General features: G+C 43.2%; 2 protein-coding genes across 5 annotated transcripts; both read right to left on the minus strand.

Annotated features, from left to right (window-relative positions):
* Positions 1-7,345: 7,345 nt before the first annotated feature.
* Positions 7,346-9,517, minus strand: snx10b (sorting nexin 10b). The gene is made up of 4 exons (XM_027000029.2): positions 9,343-9,517; positions 9,134-9,234; positions 8,686-8,787; positions 7,346-8,569 (listed from the first exon to the last, which is right to left on the minus strand). The coding sequence occupies exons 1-4, from the start codon at positions 9,433-9,435 to the stop codon at positions 8,365-8,367; spliced, it is 501 nt and encodes a 166-aa protein (XP_026855830.2). The 5' UTR covers positions 9,436-9,517; the 3' UTR covers positions 7,346-8,364.
* Positions 9,518-9,890: 373 nt separating this feature from the next.
* Positions 9,891-13,663, minus strand: cbx3b (chromobox homolog 3b). Of its 4 annotated transcripts, none has more exons than XM_026999950.2 (5): positions 13,611-13,663; positions 11,684-11,829; positions 11,168-11,330; positions 10,792-10,937; positions 9,891-10,705 (listed from the first exon to the last, which is right to left on the minus strand). In XM_026999950.2, exons 2-5 carry the CDS (start codon positions 11,821-11,823, stop codon positions 10,588-10,590), a joined length of 567 nt encoding a protein of 188 aa, XP_026855751.1. In that variant the 5' UTR covers positions 11,824-11,829; positions 13,611-13,663; the 3' UTR covers positions 9,891-10,587. The 4 variants fall into 4 exon arrangements, with proteins under 4 accessions (XP_026855751.1, XP_026855750.1, XP_026855752.1 ...); XM_026999949.2 differs by having other exon boundaries at positions 13,577-13,656; XM_026999951.2 differs by lacking the exon at positions 13,611-13,663 and adding an exon at positions 12,757-12,970 and having other exon boundaries at positions 10,792-10,934.
* Positions 13,664-14,864: the final 1,201 nt, after the last annotated feature.

A 14,864-nucleotide genomic window follows, 5' to 3' on the forward strand; every position in this document is an offset into this window, starting at 1 on the left:
GGCCGGCGTAAAGTAGCAGGGCGGGGCTAGAGGGATCCAGACAGCGAAGCTGAAGCATCGCCCTTCTTGCGAATGCTGCGCGCAACCGTGGTGAATCTTCATGACCGCTGGCCTCTGCCTTCATATTTCAGATGCTAAGTGTTTTAGCAATTAGCAAGAAATGGTGGAGACAGCGTCCTTACATTGTGAAACGTTTAACTTTAGAGTCTTTTGTAACTGACCTGCTGTGATCTGTCTGCCTCTTTACATGCCCATATCGAGGCCGATAAATTCTGCTTAAAAAAAAACGAAAAACAAAAACAGTCAAATGGCTTTGACTGGAGGGAGGGCCTTTAAGCTACAATTGCCGAAAAGAGTTTGTCATCATTATTATGCAAGGTGTTCTTTTGTGTCTGAAAATGCCACTATACATGAGAAAGGTGACGATTTATAAATCAGGAGCCTTCAGTCTTGTCTGCAATCAGATCCTTTGTTTCTAATTGAGTGTTTCTCCTTTTGTGAGGGCAGTGTTGCCGAGGAACTCACTGCAGACAACATAACCATAACCGGAGTTTTGAAAGCAAGAAGAGATATTTTTCAGAAGTGACATGTTGCATTTTTACAAAGGATCACTAGATTATGCTCAGTCTGTATTGGTACATTGGCTTAAGGTGTACACATACAGATCAGTCAATTAGAGAGAAAAGGGTCCTTCTACAGGCCACTGATCAAAAAGCAATCTAGAAGAGAATCCCCTGACCTCACTTTCTTAGAAGGTTCCTCTCACACATTAAGAACTCTCAACACAGACTCGCCTTTGAGGCAGCAAGAGAAGTGAGAAAGAAAGAAATCAGACCAGCAGTCAGAGAAGACGTATGTGCAAAAATTTCTCCCAGAATAAATCAGGAGTGTAAATATGACAGGTGTTTGTCCACCTGCTATAAACATCTTGTCCAAGCTCCTGGCCCTGCCTCCATGACAGAATTATTTATTGGGCTACCATCCTGTTTACTTTCATGACATCCATGATTAGGATTTCATGCACAGATGTCCAGCACGGAGGTCCGGTGGCAGTTAGTGGATAACTGATGGTCCTTCTTGCCCGCGGCGAGATGAGTGGCCTGGAGCGAAAGCTGACCCCCAGAGCTTGCCGAGCTACTGGCTGCTGGACCCACACCTGCGCGCACGCCATAGGGTAGCAACTCCACACGGATGCACTGTCCCACATCCAGTCAGGGTCACGGTGGAAATGCACCGGTTGGGTCGGTGGGGGGTGTTAGCAGCTTAGCAGCATTTGCTCTCGAAGCTTCCAGGTGCCACAAATACAATTTAGCAGGCAGAGGCCAGGAAACATGTTGCCCAGCCCAGAGGTTGTGCAGTGGCCGGTCCATCATCCAGGCCACTTAACCCTGTAGCCCCCTTCGGTCTTATTTTGACCATGTAAATGGATGAGCATCCCCTTCTTGGTCCAGCACCCAAAACAATGGAAATATTTAACAACATTTTGTTTAATCACCTATATTCCCTGAATATTTCAACAATTTCATAATTTCTCCTGGTAATACAGTGACGTGATTCTTAAGTCTGCAATATTTGACAATAAATGCATTATTGTTCTTCTTGTGCCAACATGTGCCATTTAACATTAGGCTGTCCTTTAGGAATTTTGGCCTAGCCAGCTCCCAGAGTGTAAAGTACTCATAGTAAGAGTATTATACAAGTAGCAGGTGTGGTAATTTGAGTCATTCATGCCAGTGCTATGATGAATAGCGTCTGGAGTAAACAATCAGACTGGGGCAGTGGATCTATTGCCGAGTAAGGAGAATTTAGCTTTGTCATAAAAGAATTCTCCCTCCCTCTATTTCACTCTGACATTTTTATGTTTTTTTTATTTTCTAGCTCATTGCGGCCGCAAGCTGCATGCTGATTTATATGGAATGGTAGGGATACAAGGGGCCCCTAAGAGACGAAACGCTCTCCCCAGCACCTCCTCCCACGTACACACCTACATCCCCTCTGCACCCCCCCCACTCCCATCGCCCCACCCCCCGCCGCGCCTTGGCCCCCTTCCATATTTCCCGCTTCTAACAAGATATTAGTTTAGTTGTATTGTTAGGCCCAGTGTAAGGACCTCGGGAAACTCTGCTCCCTAAATGGTAGCACACGAGCCCATTTAAAACGGAAAATCGTGGCCGCCTGCTGATTCAGGCATACGGTTTAATGAAGCCGTTCCTTCCGTGTGTGTGCGTGTGTGTGTGTGTGTGTGTGTGTTGCATTGTGCTTCCTCCTGAAGAGAACTTTGTCCCCCGTTCATATAGCAGCGCAGAGTGTGCGTGATATCAACGTGTGGGGATTCATGGCCTCGGGTTAGAAGTCAGCAGAGATGGTTCTCTGATAACAAATGTGATTCAGGACAGGACCCAGGGAGGCTGACTGCACATCTGGTGATAAGGCAGCAAGGCAGCTGTGTGCAATTCAGCTTAAGCCTTATCATATAAGGAGGACAGACCCTAAAGGTGAAGGGATTTAAGTTTACGAGTTGCTTAAGAGTATGTGCAGTTGTTGTGACCCTGGGACAAACTCTGTCTGGTTCTTCATTGGCTCTTCACCAAACAAAAGCCTGTTGAGAGCAGCGACATGTAAGTAATCAGCAAAAGATAACTGTTATAATAATGCATCACTTAGAGCCTAATAGCCGTTTAAAAGGAAAATGACAAAACAGTGAGACGGTCTGGATCTGTAGGTGAGCTCTAGAAAGTGTATCCTGGCCCACAAGTCGTTCCTTCGTTACTTCTCGATCGCGTCTCCATTATTTCTCCATCATTTCTCCATCTTGGGCGGGAACGTGGCACCGCTGTCTGCTCCATGCTGGCGGCCCTGCCCATGCGGAACTGGGCAAAGGTAGCCTGTCATGGGTTGATGAATGAGGGACAAGCTACATCCAGATTCATTTCCTGCCCGACACGTGATTGACAGCAGGGAAATGTCTGGCTGGGGAAGCGGTGGCAGAGGGAGCTGCTGCTCGGATTGGGCTGGATGCTGAGACAGGACGCAGAGACGTTTCTCCCCCTGCTCCAGCCCCACCTGAACGCTGGACTTTCACTTATGTTGAAAGACAAATGAGTTAGTGCGTGAGATGGGAGGAAGGGATGTGCAGCACATTTGGTGGTTTCTAGTAGATCATGTTCCCCTTGAGTTTAGATCACTGTAGATCTTAATGCTGTTTCTATCTGTTTCACTGCGTGTGTGTGTGTGTGTGGGTGGGTGGGGGCGGTGTGCATTTCCATATTGTAAATGCAAATGTCCTTCAGAATTCTCTTGATGGTTTTTCCAGCACACCTGCAGAACTGAATCAGTCCTGATTTTTGAGTTTTTTAACTATTGATATATTTCCATCCTTCTTGCTTTTCAGCTTAGTGTTTTAGACACTTTTTTAATACAGCGCATCTTACCTTTGACCCATATTAACTTATATAAAAGGGTTTCTTGCTCTGACAAGATGAGATGTCTGGATACTGATTTTACAGCGTGAAATAGATGTCTTGTTTTAAGCTTTATTTATAGCTTATGGCAAAGTAAAGGTCAAATGCACTGTGTGTATGCGTGCATGTGCATGCGTGGAAGCGTATTTATGTATATATGTGTGTGTGTGTGTGTGTGTGTGTGTGTGTGTGTGTGTGTGTGTGTGTGTGTGTGTGTGTGCATGTGTATATGTGTGCGTACCTGCATGTGTGTGCGCACATTGTGTGTGTGTGTGTGTGTGTGCATGCTGATTTGTGATTGGAATGGACTGAAGCGCTGATGTGCCCTGCAGCAGATGGTTGTGTCCCCTGTGGAGCTGTTCCCTTCGCTCTCGCCTTCTGCAGCTTCTGTTTGGGGAGGGTCGTGCTCGTTCAGCACCACCTGACCACTTCCACCCACATTCCCAACGTCCTTTTACATCTTTCACCCCTGGCTGTTTCGAACCGGGAAACGCAGTGTCCTTCCAATCAACCAAGATATGGAACAGTAGTTGTGGACGTTCTTTGGGGTCTGAGCTCTGGCACTCACTGCAGTTGTCTGATCATCGATTGGTGGAGGAGGCTTGGCATTACCACGGCAGCCGATCAGCCAAGTCTCAGCTGCTCCCTGTTCGTCTTCACATATCTCAAGGTTAACTGTCTATACACAAGTCAAGCAGACTATTACAGAGCAGCCAATAGTTCTCCACTGTCCTGTGAAATCTACCGCTAGAGTCAAGGCACAACACCCTTTTGAGAGAAACTTTCATTTTGTGAAGCAAAAGTGTGACGAAGTTGCCCCATGGAAGTACTAAAGTTTTAGAACCTTTGATTTTAACAACACTGTTAGTTATCAAGAAACAGAATGACTAGTTAGTCCTGGCACCTGACCAGGCCAGCTATATATATTCAAATTGAAAATAATGTCCTTGTTCCACATAACAGCTTATGGCACTTTTCTGCAACCATATGTCTGCATGCGTGTGTCCTAGGGAGCGTACCTCGGCTCGAAGACAGATACAGCGATCCCCAGCAGGTAGCAGCTAGTAGTAGCCATGCATTCTCCCCACAGCAGGAAAGCACATCCACTGCTGCTGTCAGCCGTGGGTCATCAGTGTAAGCCCACGGTGAACCTGGCGACACTCACCAGCTATACACACTGCGCTGGGTGATGGCGCAGCAGCACAGAAACGGGCCCTGGTCTCTGCCCTCGGCCTCTAATTGGATGCCTCTGTCACCAGCAGGCGAAGTCTCTCCCGTCTGAATATCGGCCCTGTCTACACTGCGGCAGCAGCCGTGACAGCTTCATTACCACTCTGTGTGAAAGGGGTAATGTAAGCAGTGCGCGCACACACATACATACACACACACACACATACACATACTTTAAGACCGAGTCGACAGAACCTGGGAGGATTAATAAGACAGCCTCAGTAGAGAGTCCTCCCGTTTCCAATTTTGCACATTCGGCCCTGCCCTGTGGGTCCATAGCAAGCGGAGGCAGGCCAAAGGTGCCTTTACCTGTCCGTCACGCAAACAGGGGCCCTTTGTTTCTCCTCATTATGAATTTATAATGAATATCGCCATCATTTCAGGACGACACGATAATCTAATTAATGTACCAAATGTGTCAGACATGTTAGAGCTTGTGACGTATGACATTAGAACAATGTAGAATAGTGTAGTCTCTGCTACTCATACACACACACACACATACATACATACACACACACACACACACACACACACACACACACACACACACACACAGGTATGGAGCTTTCAAAAATGGCACAAGACCAAAAATATGAATTAAACTACTTGAAATGCCTGTAAAAAAATTCTGTGATGACACATTAACAGATAATAATAATAATAATAATAATAATAATAATAATAACTTCCTTTATTTATGTAACCCTTTTATTGCCCTTAAATTCAAAGTCACTTGCAGAGGAATGAAAAAAAATTAAGGTAAGTTAATAGAGTGATGGGGAAATTGTTGTAATTGTGATTTTATAGTAAGAAAGGGTATTTTATCTGTTGTGTCTTGAAAGAGCCCATAGAAAAAAGAGGCGTTTCTGACTCTGTGGAATAGTATTTGAGACAGGAATAGCACTGGCTCATAGCCCATAGCACTGGATGTTCTGGACCAATCCCCCAGAGGCCAGAGCTGCAGTAGACTAACACTAGAGGAACTGGGTATGTGTGCTGGAGTGTAAGGGCGTGAGATAAGGAGACAATGTGCAGTGCTTTAATAATTAAGAAAAAGAAATTTATCCTTGAGTCAGGATGAAGCAGGCAGTGTAAGTGTTGGTGTAACTTAAGTTGAATGCTTAGCGTAAGTGATGACCCTAGCAACTAAAGGTTGGATTAGGTGATGTATATTTAGGGTTTACCAGAGTTGGCTACAAAAAGAGAATTGCAGTGTTGGGTAATGAAAGCGTAACGTAGGGTTTCATCATCTTTTACACTGAGTAAGTGGTAAAAGAACAGCAGATGAAATTGATACTGAGATTTTTTTGATGAAAAAAGAATACATATATATATATATATATATGAGAGAGAGTGAGAGAGAGAGATAGTTAAGTTAATGAAACTTAAAACAGGGCAGAAAAGAGGAAAGAGTGCAAAGAAAGATCAAATGAAATTATGATTCAAATGAGCTCCGCTGCTGCACTGCCTCTCCACCTGGCCCGATGAGAATCAAAAATTCCAAACATTACTTCCATAAATCTGACTACTACCCCGCTTTTCTAGGGCTCTGGAATATTCCACAAGTCCTCATTTCATGACCTTCATTCACAATATGGAATTTCTGTGAGGTGTTCAGATATTTATAAATGTAGTAGATTTCTGGGAGCTCTAAATCCTTAATGGAAAGCAGGAAGTAAACACTCCCTTGTTGGGGTTATTATTCTATCCGTTTGAGCAACATGGAGTCTGTCAGTGTTTTCAGGTCATCCAATAAAAAGCATGTTATGTAGTGGTGCTAAAAAGCAGGAGTATGAGTCAAGCGCTCAGCATCTTTCAGTATGAGAATGGTCCTAACTCATGCAAAGTGCCTTGTAAACTAACCATCCGACCTTTTTTTAATGTTATTCTGCCTCATGCCAGCATGACTTATAACCGCAGCAAACAGTAGAAGGAGCCGGCCCATGGGAAAGCCCACGACGTGCATGGTGCGGTATGACTCAAATGTCACCTGCTCTGACTGGGCCACTGAATGACTAATCCGGCTCGTGAAGAAGTCGGCGGAGGGGCCGACTGTGTCAGACCGGTAGGTGGACAGAATGACAGCTTAATGACATTAACCAACACACAGCACCACACTGGGACAAGTGCTGTCAACGCGGTGGGCCATTCACCCTGCAGCAAGAGCTGCACATCTGTCTCATAATACACACACACACACACACACACACACACACACACATTTACATACATACAGAGACATTTCACACACATCTCGTTCTCTCTTTGCTTCTTTCTCTTGCGCACGTGTATCGCACACGCATACACAGCTCTGGAAAAGTCAGTGTGTGTGTGTCCGCTGGGAGTTCCTTGGGCACGGACCTGCCAGCTCTGCTAAGAGGCAGCTGACTGCATGGGGAGCCTATTAAGACGCTCTCCGTCGTTAGAAAGGTAGTGGCAGGCAGCTGACATGGTCCTTACACGCACGGCTGGGAGCAGAGCTGGCGTTCGGGGACTGCGATTACTGGAACGTCTCAAGCTTAAGGGTGAGCGTGAGCATACGAGTCTTTAATGGAACGAGAAAGGAGAGAGAGACCTGAGAGTGGAGCAGCTGAAGACCCTCTCTCACTTACAACAGATAACAAAGAAATGATGAACACAACTAGGTTTGGGTTTAACAGCCTTTGTTTGGTTTTGAAGGTCCATAATATGATGTTGTTTCAGAGATGCCATATAGGTTCTGCACGTTGCCCTGATTCATGTGCCACATTTCAAAGACAGGCTTCACACAAGGTGACAACCCCCCATACCACGTTCCAGGTCACTGAAAATATCAAAGCCTTCAATATGTAATAGTTAAAAAAAAAAAAAACAGTTAAAACCACATTCAAATGAGCTGTGTGGCAGGGCTGTTCGAAACTGATAACAGAAGACCGCAGGCTGGAGCACCGAAGCTCTCAACAGTGTGTAGCTGCACCAAGTGGAGAAACCAAGCAGAGCAGAAGTGCCATCTGCTGGCAAAAACACGCAAAGCATCTTAAAGCATCATTAAATCAGGTCTTTACACGTATTTAGGTCATGATCTTTATTATGGCCAAACCCTGCTATAATATATAGGCTTGAGTTCGAACTAAGTTCTAGAATGACTCTGAGCACTAAAGTCATTTCGGTGTGCTTGTACATGAGCACAGAGTAAAGTACTTCCTCGAACCTTGTCTGTGGTTCCAACAACAAAATATAACATACGAGACCATATTTATATTTGTACATTTGTACATTCAGCCAATGTGTATAATATTCTTAATCTTATTAGTTGTACTGATGAGCAGTAGTATTAAAATATTATGTTGAACACCTGTGATGGATTGGCTCCCTGTTCAGGGTTGGTTCCCACTATTTGCGCCCTGTGCTGCTAGGATGGGCTCTGGTCCCATGTGAAGTGGTTAAGGAGATTACGGGATTATAATTAACGCACAACATTCAGGACTGCAGAAAAAAGGAACAGCTTTGGAAAGGCACAAGATTACAAATGATGGTTTAACAAGTACATCCCCATGCACATTCATCGTTTCTTCATATATGTCCTGGATTCATGCTTCCGTGGCAAACGCAGTGAACCGTGATTGAATGCGACCCTGTTCCGGCCCAGTTCGAAGGCCAATTACTAAAGGTCCACGCGATTATGAGCTAGTCACTCTGAATCAATCTCTTCCGTCACATGTAAGTTGGGGTCCAAGCCAAAACGCTGGCCCTGGGCGCAATAGCTCTCGATGGCCTGAGCCACAGTGTAGGCGCTCCTGCCCTGAGAGCACGCCTCCATCTTCCTCACGCTCAGCTGGGATTGCAGGAACAGGTGGAGGCAGCTGTCAGACAGCAGCATAGGACTGCACACGATCCTGCACGACACACAGTGGGACAAGAATTACTTGCAGGTGGCTTATGGCTAGACCTTCAGCTTCCGTTCAGACAGGTTTTGATGTCTGCAGGCTGCCTGCTCTCCCAGGACACTCACTCTTCTAGGAATCGCCTCAGGCCATCCATGCGGGCGGCGATCATTCGGGCGTTGTTCAGACTGAAGAAGGGGTTCTTTGGGGGAAGCTCGGGTAGATGCACTCTGAATGTCACACCACAATCCAACCAACCCATTAACACAGCAGCATGGTTAACCTATACCATGTTATTCATGTAACACCATATAAAAATAGCACATTATATAGGGCGTACATAAGATCTAGGGCAAACTAGGTTAGAAGTGTACGAGATCACTTTATAAAGACATTAATGAGTATATAAAATACGCAAATATTTATTTTTAAAAGAAATTTAATATTTAATAATTTTCTTTAAAACCATTCAACACTAGGTGAATATTAAAGACAAAGCTCTATAGTGAATACAACTATACTTTGAATCAGTACTGTCTTAATAATCCCGAGCCACGTCATCCCAGGGGTACGTACAGAAGCAAGGCATTTTTCCGCAACTTTTGCCTCAGCCACACAAACTCACTGTACCTCCTCCGCACACAAGAGCTCTTCTTATTGAAAGCCAAACTGTTCGTCTAAGAAAAAAGAGTCACACAATTACTGCCACTCTACCAGTAAAACCTACTTATAGCAATTCCAACCCAGAGTAATAGTGGTCATCTTGTGTGAGATGGTACACTTACATGTATGCAGATTTCAAAATCCATATAAGCATGCCAGAAGTCCTCCTTCTGAATGCGGGGATCCCGCACCCACACATTAATAAATTCTTTCATGGGACTACAAGTTGGGATGGAGTGGCACAGCAAGATGCTTTTCACTCAGACAGAGATGTAATGCGTGTGAAGTAGAATGAGAAGTCGACAAACGAAAAGGGAAGTTTGTGGGATCAAAATATCTGTGTCATCGGAGTTTTTTTTATGGAAAGATAGTAGTTCCCACTTTGGCTGGCTGGTTGCTTCAGCCATACCAGTTTTTACACAATCCAAAGATGGACACATCAGTTAAATAAGTAAAATTTAAAACATTTGTACCATCATTATCACCATAGGATATAAGATTTCTGAGAATGTGTTTGTACCACAGACCTCAATACCACACATTTTGCCTCTGGAGCAGGATTGTCTTCTCTGGTTTCCACAGGTTTTCATTTAGGCTCTCGTGTATAGTACATAGAATCAGTAAAATTCTGCAATTACTAGTGATTACGCATTCAATGAGATTAACAAGATCATTTTTTGAGGTAAGTTGACGTTTATTAAGCACCGGGAGTTACCTACTCCACACAACTGTCCAATGAACAGAACATGAAAGTGATAAAACCACTTTTTGCAAACAAGACAGCAGCACCACCATAATGGAGCTGGCATAAGACATTAAGTTACTTCTAAGGAAAAACTGATTTCAGGCTACACTTTTTTTTGTGCAAATGAACAAAGCTACAAGCTCTGACCTCACAGATCACTGGTCTTAATCACAGTAGAGTAAGCGCTAAAACTGGGGTTTACACACACAGACAGGATGAGTGAACTCTCCTCATGACAACGGCCGCTCCAGGTCCTTACTAGGACTGTATCAGCCCAGGACTTAGCAGCTTCTGTCGTCCCTCAAGTCTTTTCAAGTCATATTACAACTACAGCAAACTACTAAAACACTTTTCAAAACAACAGATAAACGCAGCATTGATAAACCAACCACACACACTATGTCTAGTCTATTTCGTGTGAATGATTTGCAAAACAGCATGCTACAGTGTATCTCAACAGGAAATCCTATTCCTCTACAGGCTCAGTGTGCTAGGGTGAGTTTCACAGTGGTGCAGGGATTCACAAATTTTCACAACAATGGTAAGTCACACAGTGAAATGTGTTCATGGGGAGGCGTGATCAAGAGGAAATGTTGAAAGGAGGCATTTTCCACTTTTCTCATCACTGTTCCTCTTCTGCGTGCCATGTCAGCTTCTCCTCATAAAACCCAATGACCATCTGTGGCCACCTTGAGCTGGCCTCCCTGGCTGACAGCAGAGCCACGTCATCCATGTCTCTCCTGCAAGGGCAGGAGAACTGCCATTAGCATGTGGCTAATATTCCTGTACAGCCAAAAAAAGAAAACATAGAGCGGAGGATCCGTGCCATTTGACGAGGAACATGAGCTCTCCGTGTCTGGCCGTGGACCCGATGATGCACTCCGGCTCTGGGGTGGGGGGCTGCTCGGCAACGGCCTTTGGGTCACAGTCCCCGGGATCACTGGCCTCACGCTCTATCAACTCACTCTGCTGCTGATGGACCACCAGTTTAGAAAATAAGAGCAGTGTTAGTGTTTACAAAAAAAAACCCTGACGTCGGGACCAAATTCTTGAACTTCTAGAACATATTGCATATCTGGAAACTACCATACTGATTGCATCAGAATATTTTTGGTGATTATTAGTCATGGGTCATTCCCAAAGGTGTGGTGTAAATATATATGGTCTATATGGGTCTGTTTACCACTGGCATAGACACTTACATCAGCATCAAACTCAGTTAGTTCTTCCTTGGGTTGGATAACAGGCTCTGGAGCAGGACTGTCCCCTCTCCCAGTCTCACCCGAGACAGCCAAGTTCCTGAGGAACTCCTCAATCAGCTCCGGACAGTCAAGATTGTCCTCTGGTTCCCAGGTGTTCTCAGCACTGAGGAGACAGAGCAGACCTGGTTAATATTCGCAAAATACCATGTGCAAACAGCAAGAAATAATCTCCCTGAGTTAATGATGTTAACTTAGATTCTAGCTGGCAAGAGGTCGGGGTGTGCGTTATGGAATTACCACAGCCTAAACCACAGGCTTTATTTCAGCACTGAACAAGAACCTTTCATTTACATTAGATTTATACATCAGAGGCATCTTGTTCAAGAATTTTGGGTTGAATTTGAAAGATCAAGGCAGGTAGACTCTTCTAGACCTGACAGGAAGTTGAGTTACCCAACTCAAGGCCTTAAAAACATGTGTAAATAGCCACTCTGTAACACACTCCTGTACACTCACTCTGTGAAGCCTTTCCACTTCAGATAATACTCGACTTTTCCATCGTTGACTCTCCTTCGAATTATTTTTTCCACGGCAAACTCCTGGACAACGGTAGTCTCCTCCGCCTTCCTGTTTTTCACATTCTGTTTTTTCCTCATGTTTTGCTGAAAACATGTCAACAGTCATTTCAGAATTATGACTAGTGATTAAAAATGTTACGGTTAGATTTAAGTGATTAGACTGGAATTAATTAAAACCAAGTCGTTTTTGTTGTCTTTTGATGCAAGCTATTTATTGTACTTTGTGCGTGATACATACAGAAGGCACTGTTGGCGACCTCGATATAAATGTTACGACTGTAAGGAGCACACGCCATACTGAATCCTCGTATTTGTGAAGCTATTTAACTTCACTTATTTACAATCCCCATATGCTGTAATTGCAAGCCTGTGCTGCACGGTGGAGACTGAAGGTCAGGCGTTGTAACTTAGCTGGAATTTCCTAGGTTTGACTGCGATGTGAAACTACGCTAAATGTTGCTCTCATAAAGGAATGACAACGACAATAAATGTCATCGGTGAAGAAATGCAGACTCCGGTCTTCTGTTTTAACACACTGAAAAAGTTTAGTGAAAACACCGAACTCAAGCATGTATGACACTTCTAGTCTCCTCCTCTCCAGGGGTTTTCTGTACATACATACACATTTCCTTGTTCGTGAAAACACACACAGGGAGCTATTCTAGTATTTCTGCGTTAACAACTCAAGAGAGGGGAGAGTCAAGAAAATACTATATTTTACGATTTTTTTTAAAGATTAAAATACTTATATTTAACAAACAACTGTGACAAACAACGGATACCGAATAGTTTAATACATCACACAATAGTTTTCTGTAAAAAAAAAACAAAAAACCTGCCCTATTATCTTATTCAAATGCAACGTTTAATGTGATCTTTTGGATACACTGAGAATGCTGTCCTGTTGTGAAGAAAGCACGTTAAGAGCGCGAACGTCTGAATCATTAATTTTAATAGCAATGGTAAAGCAAGGCCGCGGTTAAAGAAAGGTGGAACTGGCTGCTGGCCCACCTGACTGGCGCGGCTCTTTTATCAGAGGCTAGTCCCAGTGCGGCTGACAGGCTCGAAATCGCGCAGAAAACAATGTACCACTCTATTCCAAAAAGTCAGCTAGCGGTACCGTTACAGTTTAGCACCCGCTGGATTTATTATGCGATGATGATGCTGCCGACATGGCTTTAATGCCCATGTTGTGTTTACATAACTTTTCATGAATGAGTTAAATTAAAAATGGCCGATTGGGAGACGGAAGTGCGGGGGGGGGGAGGGGGAGCCCTTAAAGCGGCGGCGCATCCCTAGAGCGTCCGGAAAGAACAGGATATTCTGAAACTGGTTGTTTGACGAGCTGCAAATGTAGTTGATGAATAATTAATAGCAAATTATTTTCTTTGGTGGCGAGCTTTGTAGCAATAATATGCATTTATAAAGTAAAGTAAAGTAAGCAATTTATATGACCGCAGGTGATTCCCGAGTTCACGGAATCATTTTGCGTAGTGTCACGTAAGCGCATAAAAATCATGGTGTCATTATATTAGTGGTCCCTTCTAAAATAAGATTACAGTATCTTTTCCACAAGACGTACGGTAAATGAATAGTTTCAGCATGAAAGTATGCAAACTACTGACTTTTGGTGTCTCAGACAACTCTCAGACCAGCTTAATAAAACCTGAAACCATGGGTAGAGAGACGGCGTTTACCCTTAGCAAAACCTCGACTAATGAAATCTCTCGTGGATTAAATTCTGAACGTATATCGAACTACACAGGATGCTATTCTTAAAAATATCGATTGATGTTTTTTTTAACGATGAGGTCATTGTCTCAGTACCCACCCTGAATCCCTACATCCGCCATGTCATATCTTACTTTCTTATTGAGTCGAGATGTCTGCCCATTTAAGAGTCTCCCAAAGCCTGGAGACTGAAAAAGCTGTGGCACTGGCAGTATTATCTGTTGACCGCTAGAGGGGACTCACTTGCTTGGTGTGAAGTTAAACCTACTAGCGCTATGACATTTTCATTTAACAAAAATGAGAGCGTAAAGAAAATCGTAAATTACCATCACTAGGTCTGTTCATCTGTGAATTTTAAACAATTATTTGTTACAAGTTTAATTTCTGTATCTTGGTCTTATGGGTGTGGAAAAAAAGTAAAGCAACCTCGTCACAGTAGTGGGAGAGATGTCAGAAATCGAGATATCACCCAACACATACATGGACAAATGAAATAAATTAGAATTAATACTTGGTAATCATAACTATACTTAAACTATACAACTTTCATTAATCTCCCAAACTCTTGGTGTTTGTCCATCTTTTTACATTTTATCTGTTTAAATTAATATTCCTTTATTTGTATTTGTTTTTCCTTATCCTTTCCCAATAATATGTTAATCATAAAAAAACCTTAGATATACGGAGTGAATATTCTACTACAGATTAGTTACCACCAAAACCCATATCTTTTTTATTCATCCTTAAGGTGACTTCTGAATACTTATTCAAACAGAATATTTATGCTTCAAATGTATGTTACATTGTCAGTTTAATAGTGCTTGATATTTGTTACATTTATGCTGAATGTGCAACATTCTCATGTTTTGGATGTTCGATTACTGCTGATGGGTTTGTTGGTAGATCTTAGTAGAGCTCCATTGCATAGCACTCTTTCGTGTAACTGGCCAGAAAGCTCCTCCCCAATACTGGCCTCACAGTGTGACTGACAGTCTGTCATCAGCCAATCAGAGGAAATGCTGATTCTGATTGGTGTAGTGATTTACCAATTGGGGTTAACCTAATAAAAAAAAAATCTAGAGCACATGTTTTTCTTAAAGGTGCCTTTTCTTGAAGGTGCCTTTTAAAGAAAGCTTTTGTTATCAGTTACTCTAATACCAACAGATCACTTATGCTTGCTTATTATGGTTAGAAAACAAAGACAATGGACACGCACGACTCGTCAGTATACAATAATATATAGATATTAATGATTATTCATAGCATTAAATCATTATGGTGATCTACATTATATTCTGCTTTTGTCCACAAGAGGTTGCTGTTTGTCATTTCTCAGTTTTTTTAATTGTCTTCAGATGTCAAGAAGTAGCAACAAATATAGTAAGAAA

Source organism: Electrophorus electricus, chromosome 10 (genome assembly GCF_013358815.1).
Source record: "Electrophorus electricus isolate fEleEle1 chromosome 10, fEleEle1.pri, whole genome shotgun sequence".
NCBI lineage: Eukaryota > Metazoa > Chordata > Actinopteri > Gymnotiformes > Gymnotidae > Electrophorus > Electrophorus electricus.

Excerpts from the sequence above, each read along its gene's own strand:
- snx10b (XM_027000029.2), bottom strand. The coding sequence starts at position 9,435 with ATGAAAGAATTTATTAATGTGTGGGTGCGGGATCCCCGCATTCAGAAG. Across the intron at positions 9,235-9,342 it reads ATTTTGAAATCTGCATACAT|ACGAACAGTTTGGCTTTCAA; the intron begins GTAAGTGTACCA and ends CTTTTTTCTTAG. Across the intron at positions 8,788-9,133 it reads CGGAAAAATGCCTTGCTTCT|AGTGCATCTACCCGAGCTTC; the intron begins GTACGTACCCCT and ends TGTGACATTCAG.
- cbx3b (XM_026999950.2), bottom strand. The coding sequence starts at position 11,823 with ATGAGGAAAAAACAGAATGTGAAAAACAGGAAGGCGGAGGAGACTACC. Across the intron at positions 11,331-11,683 it reads AAGTGGAAAGGCTTCACAGA|TGCTGAGAACACCTGGGAAC; the intron begins GTGAGTGTACAG and ends CTGTCTCCTCAG. Across the intron at positions 10,706-10,791 it reads CTCATGTTCCTCGTCAAATG|GAGAGACATGGATGACGTGG; the intron begins GCACGGATCCTC and ends CTGCCCTTGCAG.